Raw genomic sequence first — 16,653 nt, forward strand, 5'->3', positions numbered from 1 at the left:
AATATGAACATACAAGCTGAAAATGTGTTGCTGGAAAAGCGCAGCAGGTCAGGCAGCATCCAAAGAGCAGGAGAATCGACGTTTCGGGCATGAGCACTTCTTCGGGAATGAGGAAAGTGTGTCCAGCAGGCTAAGATAAAAGGTAGGGAGGAGGGACTTGGCGGAGAGGCGTTGGAAATGCGATAGGTGGAAGGAGGTCAAGGTGAGGGTGATAGGCCGGAGTGGGGGTGGGGGTGGAGAGATCAGGAAGAAGATTGCAGGTTAGGAAGGTGGTGCTGAGTTTGAGGGTTGGGACTGAGACAAGGTGGGGGGGAAGGGAAATGAGGAAACTGGAGAAATCTGAGTTCATCCCTTGTAGTTAGAGTTTCCTAGGTGGAAGATGAGGCGCTCTTCCTCCAGCCGTTGTGTTGCTATAGTCTGGTGATGGAGGAGTCCAAGGACCTGCATGTCCTGCGTGGAGTGGGAGGGGGAGTTGAAATGTTGAGCCACAGGGTGGTTGGGTTGGTTGGTCCAGGTGTCCCAGAGGTGTTCTCTGAAACGTTCCGCAAGTAGGCAGCCTGTCTCCCCAATATAGAGGAGACCACATCGGGTATAGCAGATGCACTAAATGACGTGTGTGGAGGTGCAGGTGAATTTGTGGTGGATATGGAAGGATCCCTTGGGGCCTTGGAGGGAAGTGAGGGGGGAGGTGTGGGCACAAATTTTGCATTTCTTGCGGTTGCAGGAAAAGGTGGCGGGAGTGGAAATTGGGTTGGTTGGTTGGGGGGGGGGGGGGGGGCGGGAGGAGGGTGGACCTGCTGAGGGAGTTACGGAGGGAGTGGTCTTTTCGGAACGCTGATAGGGAAGGGGAGGGAAATATATCCCTGGTGGTGGGGTCCGTTTGGAGGTGGCGGAAATGACGACGGATGATACGATGTATATGTAGGTTGGTGGGGTGGTAGGTGAGGACCAGTGGGGTTCTGTCCTGGTGGTGATTGGAGGGGCGGGGCTCAAGGGCAGAGGAGCGGGAAGTGGAGGAGATGCGGTGGAGGGCATCATCGATCATGTCTGGGGGGAAATTGCCGTCTTTGAAGAAGGAGGCCATCTGGGTTGTACGGTATTGGAACTGGTCCTCCTGGGAGCAGATGCTGCGGAGATGAAGGAATTGGGAATATGGGATGGCATTTTTACAGGGGGCAGGGTGGGAGGAGGTGTAGTCTAGGTAGCTGTGGGAGTCAGTTGGTTTATAGTAAATGTCCGTGTTTATTCGGTCGCCCGAGATAGAAATGGAAAGGTCTAGGAAGGGGAGGGAGGAGTCCGAGATGGTCCAGGTAAATTTGAGGTCGGGATGGAAGGTGTTGGTGAAGTGAATGAACTGTTCAACCTCCTCTTGGGGGCACGAGGCAGCGCTGATATAGTCATCGATGTAGCGGAGGTAAAGGTGAGGGGGGGTGCCAGAGTAGCTGCGGAAGATGGACTGTTCCATATATCCTACAAAGAGGCAGGCATAGCTGGGGGCCATGCGGGTACCCATGGCTACTCCTTTGGTTTGGATGAAGTGGGAGGATTGGAAAGAGAAGTTGTTCAGGGTGAGGACCAGTTCAGTCAATCGAAGGAGGGTGTCAGTGGAAGGGTACTGGTTCTCTGCATACCTCGACACAGTCTTGTCCCCCCTTAATCCAAGAACTCCCCACCTATGTTCGGGACACCACCCACGCCCTCCACCTCCTCCATGATTTTCGCTTCCCCGGTCCCCAACGCCTTATCTTCACCATGGACATCCAGTCCCTGTACACCTCCATCCCCATCACGAAGGACACAAAGCCCTCCGCTTCTTCCTTTCCCGCCATACCGACCAGCACCCTTCCACTGACACCCTCCTTCGACTGACTGAACTGGTCCTCACCCTGAACAACTTCTCTTTCCAATCCTCCCACTTCATCCAAACCAAAGGAGTAGCCATGGGTACCCGCATGGCCCCCAGCTATGCCTGCCTCTTTGTAGGATATGTGGAACAATCCATCTTCCGCAGCTACACTGGCACCACCCCCTCACCTTTTCCGCCGCTACATCGATGACTGCATCGGCGCTGCCTCGTGCTCCCATGAGGAGGTTGAACAGTTCATCCACTTTACCAACACCTTCCACCCCGACCTCAAATTTACCTGGACCATCTCAGACTCCTCCCACCCCTTCCTAGACCTTTCCATTTCTATCTCGGGCGACCGAATAAACACGGACATTTACTATAAACCGACCGACTCCCACATCTACCTCGACTACACCTCCTCCCACACTGCCCCCTGTAAAAATGCCATCCCATATTCCCAATTCCTTCATCTCCGCCGCATCTGCTCCCAGGAGGACCAGTTCCAATACTGTACAACCCAGATGGCCTCCTTCTTCAAAGACGGCAATATCCCCCCAGACGTGATCGACGATGCTCTCCACCGCATCTCCTCCACTTCCCGCTCCTCCGCCCTTGAGCCCCGCCCCTCCAATCACCACCAGGACAGAACCCCACTGGTCCTCAACGACCACCCCACCAACCTCCATATACATCGTATCACCCGTCGTCATTTCCACCACCTCCAAACGGACCCCACCACCAGGGATATATTTCCCTCCCCTCCCCTATCAGCGTTCCGAAAAGACCACTCCCTCCGTGACTCCCTTATCAGGTCCACACCCCCCACCAACCCAACCTCCACTCCCGGCACCTTCCCCTGCAACTGTAAGAAATGCAAAACTTGCGCCCACACCTCCCCCCTCACTTCCCTCCAAGGCCCCAAGGGATCCTTCCATATCCACCACAAATTCACCTGCACCTCCACACACATCATTTAGTGCATCTGCTGCACCCGATGTGGCCTCCTCTATATTGGGGAGACACACCGCCTACTTGCGGAATGTTTAAGAGAACCCCTCTAGGACACCTGGACCAACCAACCCAACCACCCCATGGCTCAACACTTCAACTCCCCCTCCCACTCCACCCAGGACATGCAGGTCCTTGGACTCCTCCATTGCCAGACCATAGCAACACGACGGCTGGAGGAAGAGCGCCTTATCTTCCACCTCGGAACCCTCTAACCACAAGTGATGAACTCAGATTTCTCCAGTTTCCTCATTTCCCCTCCCCCCCCACCTTGTCTCAGTCCCAACCCTCGAACTCAGCACCACCTTCCTAACCTGCAAACGTCTTCCTGACCTCTCCGCCCCCACCCCCACTCCGGCCTATCACTCTCACCTTGACCTCCTTCCACCTATCGCATTTCCAACGCCCCTTTCCCAAGTCCCTCCTCCCTACCTTTTATCTTAGCCTGCTGGGCACACTTTCCTCATTCCTGAAGAAGGGCTCATGCCCGAAACGTCGATTCTCCTGCTCCTTGGATGCTGCCTGACCTGCTGCGTTTTTCCAGCAACACATTTTTCAGCTCTGATCTCCAGCATCTGCAGTCCTCACTTTCTTCTCCAATATGAACATACAAACCAGGAAAAAGAGTAGGCCATTTGGCCCTTTGAGCTTGTCCCGCCATTCAATAAGATCATGGCTGATCTGATTTTAACCTCAATTCCACCTTCCTGCATTTATATGGTCATCTTTCATCTCCTAGGTAATTAAGAATCTATCTAACTCTGCAAATGTTTTCCATATCTCTATTAAATGGGTGACCCCTTGTTTTTAATCTCTGACTCTTGGTTCTAGATTCTCCCTCAAGCGAAACATCCATTTGACATCCTCCAGTCAAGACTCCTTGGGATGCTTTATGTTTCAATTAAGGCGCAGCTGACTCTACTAAATTCCAGGCCTCGCCTGTCTAGTCTTCCTCATAAGGCAATCTGCTCATTCCAGGTATATGATCAAATAAATACATGTGATATCACTAAGAAGTTATCCTTCAGACTGAGAAATGCTGACCTCTTTTAATCTTGACTGAAGAAGGTTCATATGATCACACTACAGTGTCTTAATTGTAAAATTCTCATCCAAATGTTCAAATTGCTCCATGGTTTCACCTCTTTCTATTCTGTTATCACCTCCAGCTCTATAACCCTGCTGACTCTCTGCAAATGTCTAACAGTGCATCCCACATTCCCTTTGCTGCAGCAGTGGTGACCATGCCTTGCACTGTTTAGCCTTAAACTCTGGATTTTCCTCTGTATGCTTTTTGTGTCTCTACCTCACCCATCAAATTATAACTCATTGACACCTACAAGTTACTCATGCCGTCTCATTTGACTATTTTTGTCTGATTATGCTTTTATGAATTGAAGCACTTTACAATAATTTCATGTATTACCACCTCTGAATGAATGGGAGTTGCTATTATTCTTGTTGAACATAACTTGAAAGAAAAGGCTGAGTGACTCTATGCTTTCAATAAAATTATCCCAAAGATGCTGGAAAAGAAGTGTGAGGTGATGCCTTTTAGTAGGAAGAACATGGTCAGACAATATAAAATCAGGATTCAGATGCTTAAGAGGCTGTAAAAGTGGAGGAACCCGGGTGTAAATGTGCACAGAAATAGGAGGCAGAACTAGTTGAAGGGGATGTTAATGAAGCCTACAATATTCTGGGCTTTACTAACAGGGACATCTAGGACAAAGTCAATAAGATGGTGTGAAAGTTGTAACATACACTTGTTAGACCTCAGTTAAATTATTATATACACTTCTGTGTTGTGTACAACCACACTACAGGAAGGATGTCAACACAATGGAGAGAGTGCAGAGAGATTTACAAAAAAGTGGTTCCAGTAATGAAAAAGTTTAGTTATGTAGATAGATTGGAGAGGTTGTGACTGTTCTTAGACGAGAGAAGACTAAGAGGAGACTGGGTAGAAGTTTTCAAAATCATAACAGGGCTGAAAGAGTAGATAGGGAGAAACTGACACAAAAGGATTGCGAATGAGAAGGCATGGATTTAAGGTGGTTTATAAACGTAGCAATCTGAAATTGTTGAACTCTGTGTTGAAGTGGCCAATCTGGAGATGAGCTGCAGTTCTTCAAGCTTATATCAAGCTGCATTGGAACATTGCAGGTCAAGGTCAGAATGGGACCGGGACAGAGAATTAAAATGTTTACGCAATAGGAAGCTTTTACCTCCTAGCTGAACAGCATCTGGTCTCCCCAGTGTAAAGCAGTCTCCACTGAGAGAATGAGTAATGAATGCAGTATACACAATTGGAAGGATCAAGTCAAATCCTGTTTCACTGGAAAGGAGTGTTTAGGACCTTGCGCAGTGGACAAGACTGGAGCAAAAGAATAGATGTTGTCTTTCCTGCATTTGTCACAGAAATGGGAGTAGCTATTGAGGGCGATTAGCAGCAGATCAGAATGTCATTGAGGGAATTAGCCCTTTAGAATGCTGACAGGGAGGCATATTCCATGCTGGCATCACATTGGAGTTTGTGGAAAAGGCCAAGGATAATTGTTGAATACGGAAGCTAGTCAGTTTGAGGGTGGACGCAAGGGAACCAGATTGCAGTGCTGGGAGGGAGGGGAAGAAGTGGCTGTCCGATATAGTGCACACTGGAAAAAGCACAGCAGGTCAGGCAGCATCTGAGGAGCAAAAGAGTCAAAGTTTTAGGTATAATGCTTCATCAGGATCGCTGAAAGGTTATGATAGAAGATTGTAAAATCCCTACAGTGTGGAAACAGGCCATTAGGCCCAACAAGTCCACACTGACCCTCTGAAGAGTAACCCACCCAGACACCTTCCCCTATCCTATTACTCTACATTTACCCCTGACTAACGCATTTAACTTACACATCCCTGAACATGTGGAGCAATTTAGCATGGCTAATTCACCTAATCTACGCTGTGGACTTTGGACTGTGGGAAAAAACTGGAGCATCCGGAGGAAACCTGCACAGACACGGGGAGAATGTGCAAACTCCACACAGACAGTCTCCCAAAGCTGGAATCGCAGCCACGTCCCTGGCGCTGTGAGGCAGCAGTATTAACCACTGAGCCACCATGCCACCCCAGAAGTCAACTTCAGTTATTCCTGAAACATCAACTCTCTTGCTCCTTAGATGCTGCCTGACCTTGCTGTGCTTTTTCCAGCACCAAACTTTATCAGCACTGAATTCTCCAGCATCTGCAGTCCTCACTATCTCCTTTGGTCTTCTGTTTTCCAAACCAGAATAAATAAGATAGAGAGATTTTATTAAATATAAGAAGCTCATTCAACCTGGATTTTCTGGTAGCATTTTGGACATTATTTTATTTCTGTTTGGAATTTTCTAGAATGTCCATTCATTTCAACTCAATCAGGGCATTTAAACATTCCCTGTGGCTGGATCCAGGATATGAGAAAGTGAGAGTTCGAGGGGACAGATAGATTGAGAAAGTCAATGTGAGCGACAGAAAGAGTGGAAGATTAAATGAGTAAGTCAGTGAGTATGACAGAAAGAAATTTCTGAGTGAGAGTGCGAAAGAGAGACTAAATGAGATTTGGTGATAGAAAGAAAGAGACGTACACAGAGAGAAAGAGAGTGTAAGAGAGAAAGACAAAGAGGGGGCTGAATTTTCCCATGAGGGATAGGATCCTGACCTCAGGACCATAACTGGGCCCTGAGCCCAAGAACAGCCTCAACTTGTCATTTCCACAACCTCCAGACAGGTTGCCTCCATGTTCACCATCCAATTAAGGACAATGGGAAGCACAATAAGTGGGCCACTGTCATGTCCAGATAGCAACCCTACTAAGAGAGGTGGGTGTTGCTGGAGAAGAGGAGACCAAGCAATCTCTCAAACTGCAGCTGACAAGGGAGGCGCAGTAGTAGTTTGGCGCACCGACCTCTACACCGCTGAGGCCAAACGCCAGCTCGCAGATACCTCCTCCTACTGCCCCCTTGACCATGACCCCACCCCCCACCACCAAACCATCATCTCCCAGACCATCCATAACCTCATCACCTCAGGGGACCTCCCATCCACCGCCTCCAACCTCATAGTACCACAACCCCGAACCGCCCGTTTCTACCTCCTGCCCAAAATCCACAAACCTGACTGCCCCAGCCGACCCATTGTCTCCGCCTGCTCCTGCCCCACCGAACTCATCTCCTCCTACCTCGACACGGTCCTGTCCCCATTAGTCCAAGAACTCCCCACCTACGTCCGTGACACCACCCACGCCCTCCACCTCCTCCAGGATTTCCGCTTCCCCGGTCCCCAACGCCTCATCTTCACCATGGACATCCAGTCCCTGTACACCTCCATCCCCCATCACGAAGGACTCAAAGCACTCCGCTTCTTCCTTTCCCGCCGTACCACCCAGTACCCTTCCACCGACACCCTCCTTCGACTGACTGAACTGGTCCTCACCCTGAACAACTTTTCTTTCCAATCCTCCCACTTTCTCCAAACAAAAGGAGTAGCCATGGGCACCCGCATGGGCCCCAGCTATGCCTGCCTCTTCGTAGGGTATGTGGAACAATCCATCTTCCGCAACTACACTGGCCCCACCCCCCATCTTTTCCTCCGCTACATTGATGACTGTATCGGCGCTACCTCGTGCTCCCACGAGGAGGTTGAACAGTTCATCCACTACACTAACACCTTCCACCCCGACCTCAAATTCACCTGGACAGTCTCGGATTCCTCCCTCCCCTTCCTAGACCTTTCTGTTTCTATCTCAGACGACCGAATCAACACGGACATCTACTACAAACCGACCGACTCCCACAGCTACCTGGACTACACCTCCTCCCACCCCGCCCCCTGTAAAAACGCCATCCCATTCTCCCAATTCCTTCGTCTCCGCCGCATCTGCTCCCAGGAGGACCAGTTCAAAATACGCACAACACAGACGGCCTCCTTCTTCAAAGACCGCAATTTCCCCCCCGACGTGATCGACGATGCCCTCCACCGCATCTCCTCCACTTCCCGCTCCTCCGCCCTTGAGCCCCGCCCCTCCAACTGCCACCAGGACAGAACCCCACTGGTCCTCACCTACCACCCCACCAATCTCCATGTACAGCGCATCATCCGCCGTCACTTCCGCCACCTCCAAACGGACCCCACCACCAAGGATATATTTCCCTCCCCTCCTCTATCAGCTTTCCGTAGAGACCACTCCCTCCGCGACTCCCTTGTCAAATCCATACCCCCCACCAACCCAACCTCCACTCCCGGCACCTTCCCTTGCAACCGCAGGAGGTGCAACACTTGCGCCCACACCTCCCCCCTCACTTCTCTCCAAGGCCCCAAAGGAAACTTCCATATCCGCCACAGATTCACCTGCACCTCCACCCACATTATCTACTGCATCCGCTGCAGCCGGTGTGGCCTCCTCTATATTGGGGAGACAGGCCGCCTACTTGCGGAGCGATTCAGAGAGCACCTCTGGGCCACCCGGACGAACCAACCCAATCACCCTGTAGCACAGCATTTCAACTCCCCCTCCCACTCCACCGAGGATATGCAGGTCATTGGACTCATCCACCGCCAAACCACAACAACGCGACGGTCGGAGGAGGAGCGTCTTATCTTCCAACTGGGAACCCTCCAACCACAGGGGATGAACTTGGACTTCACCAGTTTCTTCATCCCCCCTCCCCCCACCTTGTCTCAGCCGAATCCCTCCAGCCCGGCACCGCCTTCCTGACCTGCAGTCTTCTTCTTGACCTCTCCGCCTCCACCCTACTCCGACCTATCACCCTCAACATGACCTCTTTCCACCTATCACATTTCCAACGCCCCTCCTCCAAGTCCCTCCTCCCTACCTTTTATCTTCTCCTGCTGAACACTCTCTGCTCATTCCTGAAGAAGGGCATGTGCCCGAAATGTCGAATCTTCTGTTCCCTAGATGCTGCCTGACCTGCTGTGCTGTTCCAGCAATAAAGTTTCAGCTTTGATCTCCAGCGTCTGCAGACCTCACTTTCTCCTCTCAAACTGCAGGCCCTCATGAAGACCATCCTCTTCAGTGTGAAAGAAGATGTAGTGTGAGGAACCTCAGGGCGGAGAGTTTACTCCACCAGCAGAATGACTGCAGCCATTGCTGGACCGCTGTGACCATGGCAGCCCACTGCTGTTTCCAATTAATTCAGTCAGGCATAACCTGTCCACCTCATAGTGACAAGCTGCCTCAGCAATGGTACAGCAGTGTACAGAGAGGGACAGCCTGTGCAGCACCAGGAGTATCTGCAGAGTTGGATACAAGTGGTCCTTGACTGAGGTTTTAAACAGCTTCATTGTCTCTGGTGAGCAAACTGTTCCCAGGGAAATCCCAACAGGATTTCAAGCTACTTTCCAGTCACCAAATTATTCTCCATGGAGCCTGGAGAACTTAACCCAAAGGGTGAGAGAGAGCTTTGGCAGTCAAGTCGGGACCTAGGTGAAACAGAATCCAAGCAAATGCTATGATTGCCAGCAGAAGCAGACTGTATATTAACATTTAGTGCCATTGTTACTACCTTGTAGTATTTTTATGTAATTTATTCAAATAATTTCTATTCAACTAATCTATTTAGTTGTTTTGTAATTGGAGCTCAGCTGGTTAAGTGCAGTGTGTTTATACAAAACCTCCGAGTGTGCCTCACTGAGAAATAAAGTGCTTGGACATTAATAGTTTCAAAATGTGTGAGGTACATGACTTCTGCAACGCAGATAGTGACCGAACAGCCTTCATTGCCCTTCATGAGGAGGGAGGATTCTTTTGTGGAAAGTGTGGTGAGCGTGATGCACGAGGAAGTGCTTGCTTCAGTATGCTGAGCTTGCATCACACTGCTGGGCTGACACACCAGATAGCAGCACCAAGCTATCAAGTGAATCCCTATAGGTTTAGACAAATAAATCGACCTGAGACATCACAGGAACTTTAACGATGAACTTCAACTCTGCAGCACACAGAGTCTCAAGGCTCTGAATGCTGAAGTCCAAACTGTTTCTATGGCAGTCGTGGGCATTTATGGTACTACTGTTATGCCAACTGCCATTCTGGTGACAACAAACGTGTAGGAAATTCCACCAGAAGTCTGCACACTAGGAAAATCACAATGCCAATCATCTTGCAACTCTGATTAATTGCCAGAACTGCCCTTTTGAAACTCAACACTCCAGCTCATGATATCCCTTGTAGACACACAGCTGTCAGCAGTAGGAAGAAACCCCTCCATTCAAGGTCTCCTCCTGATATTGAACACCATGGCTATCTGTTCCCATTGCCTTCATAAACAAAATTGTCTGAACATGAAACCAAGAAAGAAGCAATAGTTTGTACTTCAAGAGACTTGGCTCTAATTATACATATAATATGAATAAAGAATTGGAATTATTTTGCCATATGAGGTACAAGCTTTCCAGCACAGAGTGAACTGAGACAAACTGAGCCAGTTGCAGAGGACATACCTGACCGCTGCAACAGAAGTCCATTGCCTAGTCAGCCCAAACTCAAACCTTAAACTAGCCAAAAGAGAAAATGCTGGAAAATCTCAGCAGGTCTGGCAGCATCTATAAGGAGAGAAAAGAGCTGACGTTTCGAGTCAAACTGGCATTTTGTCAAAGCCCTACGTGTTTGCTGTTACCAGAATGGCAGTTGGCATGACAATGGCACCAAGTAATCCGCAGTAATTTGCTTTTATCCAGCCTTAAACTAGCCAGCTGTTAGAAGAAAATGATGTCAAGGATTTGAAAGATCCACTGATGATCTGCAAACGTAAGTTAAAAAGTTCAGAAATTCACCAAAGATCTATAGACAGCACTTTCCAAAGCTATAACTACTACCACCTAGAAGGACAAGGACAAGGACAGCAGATGCATGGGAACACCATCACCTGCAAGTTCCCCTCCAAACCACTCACCATCCTAACTTGGAAATATATCGCCGTTCCTTCACTGTTGCTGGGTCAAGTTTCTAGAATTTTCTCCCTAATGGTATTGTTTTTCTATCTACACAAAATGGACTCCAGTGGTTCAAGAAGGCAGTTCTTTACCAACATCTCAAAGACAATTAAGACTGGGCAAAAAATGCTGGCCTAACCAACAATGCTCATGAATGAATCTGATGAATGAATAAAAATAAATAATACTAACCTTGGAGAGTAGTAGAGGAAAGAAATGACAACTTACTAAAAAGGGAAGCAGCAAAGACTTCAAGTATGATGTGGATTTTGGAGAAAATAGGCTTCACGGATGTGAAAAAAATGCAGGAATCACAAAAGACTTAGATCAGAGATATTAATGCCCACATACAATTTCTACCCCAACAGCTCAGGAATATTGCAGCAAGGATAGAGGTAGGAGATTTGAAAATGCCACTTTGAGAGGAACAAAATTGCCAGAAAAAGCTTAGGAACAACAATGTTGTCGGACCATATGCTGTAGGACCATTGGCAGAAATTGATGAGATTTAGCGTTGTTCGAGTGGGTGTTAAAAGCTGACTTCAATCTGTCTAAGGTCTGTTTAAAAAGGAACCCACTTCGGTGCTGGAGCATAAAACAAGAAAAGGCATTTAAGAGGAAGACAATTTCCTCAGATGTACTAACACACAATGATCCAAACCATCCAACTGTTTTGGCAGCAAATGTATCCTCCGCGGGCTAGGAACTATAGTCCTGCAAATCCAAATGATAGCAAGAAGAAACCTATTCACTTCACCATTTGAGCTTTAACAGAGAGAGTCATGCAACAATTAAAAAGGAAGCTTTAGTCATAACCTGGGCCAGGAAAAGTTTTCTCATCATTTCATTGCTTTACAGTTTAGGATCCAGAGAGATTACAAACCTTTCGTCATCCTCTGAAATATAAATAAACAATCAAGAAACCACCATGATGATATCTATGACTGTAATTAATGTGCTACAAATTGACAATAGAATACGTTCATTTTTTATTCACTTATAGAATGGAGGGCCAGGTCAGCAATTCGTGCCCATCCCTAATTGCCCAGAGAACAGTCGGAGTCAACCACATTGCTGTGGGCCTGGAGGCACATGCAGACCAGACCAGGTAAGTATGGCAGTTTCTTTTTCTAAAGGACATTTAGTTGTTCGTCTGTCTGTGTAGCCCCAAATGATATTGTTCTAGCATGAGGTGTAATGTCATGGCCACCCATGGTATGCATGGATGGATGTTGGTGAGACCCTGCTACATCACCAGGAAACAAGAGGAATGAAGTGCAAAAAGGACAGTGTATCGCTGACATCTTTGACCCTCCTCCTTTAACATTCTTATTCTTTCATGGCCTCTGTTTCGGAAACTGTTGTGTCAATGGACTTACCAGTGATGTCTGGGCTGGGGAGGTGCAACACCAACATGAAGCCAATGTATTTGGATGGCTATGGATTTGGGGACCCACAGTTCACTGTCTCATACACCTGCCCATTGAAGAACTCACCAAGCCATTTGACAAAGCCATAAAAGATGGAGCAAGGTACTCCCAGTGTTGAGGTGGGGCATTGCTGGATAATTCTGGTACAAATACACCCTTAGCTGATGTTGTTCATACCCATGTAAGATTCCACCCTAAGTCTTATTTTGTCCAGTGGGTCGATAGCTCTAGCGAGCGATTTTTCTGACCAAGGTCCACTTTCCTATGGAGGTCATGCAAAAATGTACATTTTTAAAAGATCTGTGGTAATGACCATAAATTAAGTTGAAAGCAATCAGAATTCCTTGCAATGGTGATTTCGCAAAGCGATATTAATGATTAGATTTTTAAGTGTTTCTTATACATTTGCAAAATGTGACTATCAATTTGTATGCACTAGTCAGTATTTATTAGGAGGGCAATAGTTTTACTGCTTATCGCAAGGGGTATGATCTAAACCAATTTACAAATTCAATCAATAAATCATCATGATTTCCAATCATTCAGAATCATTGAAAATTCCACACTCTCCTACTGAGAGTTTTGAATTAACATGCCTCTTTAGAAAATGGATTGCTGTATTCCTTGAGGAACATCTTGCTTTTCTTACTTTTGCTACCTAATGATGATTTTGGAGAGTGACTAATAGATATCTAAGCCTGGACTCCAGTTGTCAAGCAAGCAGCTCTTCCCTCTCACAGAGTAAAAAGTTAAGTTATCCCTTCCTTATCAATTGTCCTGATGATAATTCACAAAATGCTTCTTTTCTCAGCAATACAATTATAAAGGTGGCTGTGCATCGCAATCAACACTCTTCACTTTTGAGCCAACCATGCATGTTTGGACCTCAACTTCTTTAAGAAGTCAGGAGGTGGCCCATTAATTCCAAAGGGAATAACTGGCTCAGAAGCAGACCGTTTTCTAAATATGAATCAATGAACAAACCAGCGGTCAAGAGGCAACCAGGAGAAAACTTCGTTGGGTCTCCCAGATACATCGTGGACCCCAGACAAAAGAACAGATCAAATGAGATCACTTATGTTGGCACAGGAGAGCTGTTTAACACTGCCACAGAGGAAGTCACAGACCTAACAGGTGGACATGTTCAACCTGATGTCTTCTAAAACAATGCCAGCAAAAGGGGCAGTGCTGACTCAGCTGCAATCTTTCAGTAACAAGACAAAGAGCTTCAAATCAATAAATCACCATGATTTCCAAGTATTCAGAATCATTGAAAATTCCAAGCACTCCTACTGAGAGATTTGAATTAACATGCCTCTTTAGAAAGTGAATTGCTGCAACTAAAATGACTGACTAATAATGTGCAAACTCCACACAAACAGTTCCTGAGGTAGGAATTGAACCCAGGTCCCTGGCACTATAAGGCAGCAGTGCTAACCACTGAGCCATCGTGCTGCCCTAAGCCCTGACCAACCCTGATACATCACTGCAGGAGTAGTCATCTGATACCAGAATTTCCACTTTTAGTTTAAAAAAGATCACCTCAACTCTCAAAGGGAAACCTCCCACAGTCTGTGCCATCTCTCTACGATTCCCTGACTTCCAATGTCGTCACTGTATTGTAGAGGCAGAAACATTCATAACATTTAATAAGTATTTAGATGTGCACACGTGATACCAACATATACAAGTCTATGGGCCAAGTGCTGGAAAATGGGATCAGAATAGTTAGATGATTGTTTATGACCAACAAACAGTCATGGACAAAAGGGCTGTGGACCTCTATGACGCTAACCACAAAACTGCACATCAAGGTGCACCATCTAGACAGATGGGAACAAGTATTTATTGACATTTACAACAATTCACTTCTATCCTGGGGAAACTCCACTGACTTCCACAGATGCGCACTGTGTTCCTTTCCCAGGCTGTTTGTCATTTCACCACAATGCTTGCTTTGTGCCTTGTTTCAGGTGGCTTATACCTTACCTTACCTTGACTGAGGAAGTTGATCACTTGTTTGCAGATAAGTATATCCTCTGTAATGACAAAATGGGGAATGCCCTAAAGAGATAGATTATCAGTTCTATTACTTCTATTGTTACATCTGTACACCTAACGAATGAAATAAAAATGCCTCTATTCAATCAATCTACATTAGATTCTTCTGACACAGATCACTCACAACTAACACTATCAACAAATATACGGGGTGATAACAGCACTAATCATTGACATCACATTAAAGTACGAATTTGCTTTTCCGTGCACGGTTACCCAGGCTTGCATTAAGATAGCGTTTATTCCAATATTTATTGCATCACAGTCCAAAACCGGAGACAAAGGCTTTGGGATGTAAGCAGTTAAATGAATTTTATACAGCTAAGTGAACTACTGCAGGGCCAACTCAGTTTATTTTCTTAATTGTTGAACTACTTTGTCTCGAACAATGGTTGTACCTCATATAATGGAAGTGTATGCCCTTTCCACAGATGAAATTTTAAACAACTGATTTTATTTTTAAGGTAGTTTATCAGCAATTTTCTATTTAAAATAGTTAACATTTTCACAATGAATATTAACATAATTTTGTAGTCTTTATTTTCCTTCATCTTTATCAGCTTTAGAAATAGAGTTACAGCATCATAGAGATGTACAGCACGGAAACAGACCCTTCAGTTCAACCCATCCGTTCTGACCAGATATCCTAAATTAATAAGACCATAAGACATAGGTGTGGAATTAAGGCCATTCAGCCCATAGGGTCCACTCCGCCATTTAATCATGGCTGATGGGCATTTCAACACCACTTACCTGAACTCTTCCCGTATCCCTTAATTCCTTGTGAGATCAAGGATTTATCAATCTCTGCCTTGAAGGCATTTAACGTCCCGGCCTCCACTACGTTCCATGGGAATAAATTCCACAGGCCCACCACTCTCTGGCTGAAGAAATGTCTTCTAATTTCCGTTATAAATTGACCCCTCTAATTCTAAGGCTGTGCCCACGGGTCCTAGTATCCCCACCCAACAGAAACAAATTCCCAGCATCCACCCAGCCATCTTGTAAGTTTCTATTAGATCTCCCCCCAACCTTCTAAAATCTAAGGAATACAATCCCAGGATCCTCAGCCGTTCATCGTATGTTAGGCCTACCGTTCCAGGGATCATCCGTATGAATCTCTGCTAGACACGCTCCAGTGCCAGTATGTCCTTCCTAAGGTGTGGTGCCCAAAATTGGACACAGTATTCTAAATGGGGCCTAACTAGAGCGTTATAATGTCTCAGTAGCAAATCGCTGCTTTTACATTCTAACCCTCTTGAGATAAATGACAATATTACATTTGCTTTCTTAACCACTGAATCAACTTGCAAGACAACCTTTAGAGAATTCTACACGAGCACTCCCAGATTCCTTTGTACTTTGGCTTTATGAATTTCCTCACCATTTAGAAAATAGTCCATGCCTGTATTCTTTTTTTCCAAAGTGCAAGACCTCGCATTTGTTCACGTTGAATTTCATCAGCCATTTCCTGGACCACTCTCCGAAACTGTCTAAATCTTTCTGCAGCCTCCCCACCTCCTCAGACCTACCTGCCTAACTTCGTATCATCAGTGAACTTCGTCAGAATGCCCCCAGTCCCCTCATCCAGGTCATTAATATATAAAGTGAACAGCTGCAGCCCCAACATTGAATCCTGCGGGACACCACTTGTCACTAGCTGCCATTCTGAAAAAGAACCTTTTATCCCAACTCTCTGCCTTCTGTCAGACAGCCAATCCTCAATCCATGCCAGTAGCTCACCTTGAACACCATGGGCCCTCACCTTACTTAACAGCCTCCCGTGAGGCACCTTATCAAAGGTCTTTTGAAAGTTTAGGAGGATAACATCCACTGGGTTTCCCTGGTCTAACCTACTTATTACCTCTTCAAAGAATTCTAACAGATTTGTCAGGCACGACCTCCCCTTACTAAATCCATGCTGACTTGTTCTAATCCAACTGCACTTCCAAGAATTTAGAAATCTCACCCTTAACAATGGATTCTAGAATTTTACCTACAACCGAGGCTAGGCTAATCTAGTCCCATTTGCTAGCATTTGGCCCATATCCTTCCAAACCCTTCCTATTCATATATCCATCCAGATGTCTTTTAAATGTTGTAATTGTACCAGCCTCCACCACTTCCTCTGGCAGCTCATTCCATACATGTACTACCCTTTGCGTGAAGAAGTTGCCCCTTAGGTCCCTTTTAAATCTTTCCCCTCTCATTTCAGACCTATGTCCTCTAATTTTGATCTTCCCTACCCTGGGAAAAAGACCTTGGCTATTCACCTTTTCCATGTCCCTCATGATTCTATAAACCTCTCCAGGAAAAAATATCCCAACCTAT

General features: G+C 46.4%; 1 protein-coding gene across 10 annotated transcripts in view; it reads left to right on the plus strand.

Moving 5' to 3' along the window:
- Window positions 1-14,412, plus strand: part of LOC148149165 (uncharacterized) — a 213,908-nt gene extending 199,496 nt beyond the window's left edge. For 7 of the 10 annotated variants that reach the window (XR_015758179.1, XR_015758177.1, XR_015758181.1 and 4 more), the window contains 3 exons: window positions 3,689-3,835; window positions 11,835-11,939; window positions 13,073-14,412. Coding sequence is in view for 3 of the 10 variants with exons in the window: in XM_087990808.1 (XP_087846934.1) it covers window positions 3,689-3,835; window positions 11,835-11,939; window positions 13,073-13,183 (363 nt within the window). In the remaining 7 variants the exon portion in view is untranslated. The remainder of the gene's footprint in view (window positions 1-3,688; window positions 3,836-11,834; window positions 11,940-13,072) is intronic. The other 3 variants (XR_015758180.1, XR_015758183.1, XM_087990809.1) reach the window with 2 other exon arrangements.
- Window positions 14,413-16,653: the final 2,241 nt, after the last annotated feature.

This window comes from Chiloscyllium plagiosum, unplaced genomic scaffold (genome assembly GCF_037043375.1).
Source record: "Chiloscyllium plagiosum isolate Xiang-an unplaced genomic scaffold, Cpla_swu_hap1 HiC_scaffold_9, whole genome shotgun sequence".
Classification (NCBI taxonomy): domain Eukaryota; kingdom Metazoa; phylum Chordata; class Chondrichthyes; order Orectolobiformes; family Hemiscylliidae; genus Chiloscyllium; species Chiloscyllium plagiosum.